At 36.2% G+C, this 937-nt stretch overlaps 1 protein-coding gene across 1 annotated transcript; it reads right to left on the reverse strand.

The window, feature by feature from the left end:
- Positions 1 to 35: 35 nt before the first annotated feature.
- On the reverse strand, positions 36 to 629 carry TM35_000252110 (uncharacterized protein; the record flags this gene model as incomplete). The annotated part of the gene is made up of 1 exon (XM_029027802.1): positions 36 to 629. The coding sequence occupies one exon, from the start codon at positions 627 to 629 to the stop codon at positions 36 to 38; it is 594 nt and encodes a 197-aa protein (XP_028880981.1).
- Positions 630 to 937: the final 308 nt, after the last annotated feature.

Below are 937 nucleotides of genomic sequence, written 5' to 3' on the forward strand. Positions count from 1 at the left end.
AAAAAAAAAAAAAACAAGAAAATGAGGCACTACACTTAACAGACAAACTCCTTCACACCGCAATGATCACAAACAAAAAAGTAAAAAACAGGTGCTTGCGCCTCATATTGTGAAAACTCTACTGACAACATAAACAGTGGACTCTGTTCGGCTACAATACTCCCAGCAGAGCACATCTTCTCAATTGCCTGACAACACTGATGGGCATCCATAGCGGCGTAAAAACGATTTAATAATTCCTCTTTTCGAATACCAGAAAATGCAATACTTGTATCTTTCTGCAGGACTTCATTATGTGGACAGGAACTTTTATTTGTGCAGAGATACTGCAACGCCTCATTTCCACTTATTTCATTGTAAGTGTTGTTTACTTCCTTCACACCATTAGAGCTAGCAGTGGTAGTAGTGATAGTGGGGAACTGTAAAAAACCATCGCTACACCACGGACACCGCAGTTGTCTCTTTGGAGAAGACTCCACCTCTTTGTTATTATGATGATTATGATAATAATGATCCTCAACCGTAGGAACACAAACAGAAGTAGACACTGTAGGAGTAGAAGAAAGAGATGCTGAGATATCACTTTCCTCTCGGGTTCGCTTTATGCCAATAGAAACATTTTTCATCATTTTTTAACCATCCGTGTACTATAAGCTCACGTAAGAACTAGAATAAAGTAAAGGAAAAACAACAAAAAAAAGAAAAACATGGATAAGCAATATAAACAAAGAAAAAAAACATAACCAAAAAAAAAGAAGATTCTATTCCCCCAAACAACAACAAACAAACAAAAAAAGAACAGGTTAAAAAGTATAATGATGGCCTTATGAATACCAATGGATCAGACCAAGTACAGTATTTGTGTTATAGCCTTTCTCCCACCCCACCACAAAAAAGTGGTTTGATCTGATATCTTTAATATTAGTACGTTTTTTTT

Source organism: Trypanosoma theileri, assembly GCF_002087225.1.
Source record: "Trypanosoma theileri isolate Edinburgh chromosome Unknown TM35_Tth_25_V1, whole genome shotgun sequence".
In the NCBI taxonomy this organism is placed as follows: Eukaryota; Euglenozoa; class Kinetoplastea; order Trypanosomatida; family Trypanosomatidae; genus Trypanosoma; species Trypanosoma theileri.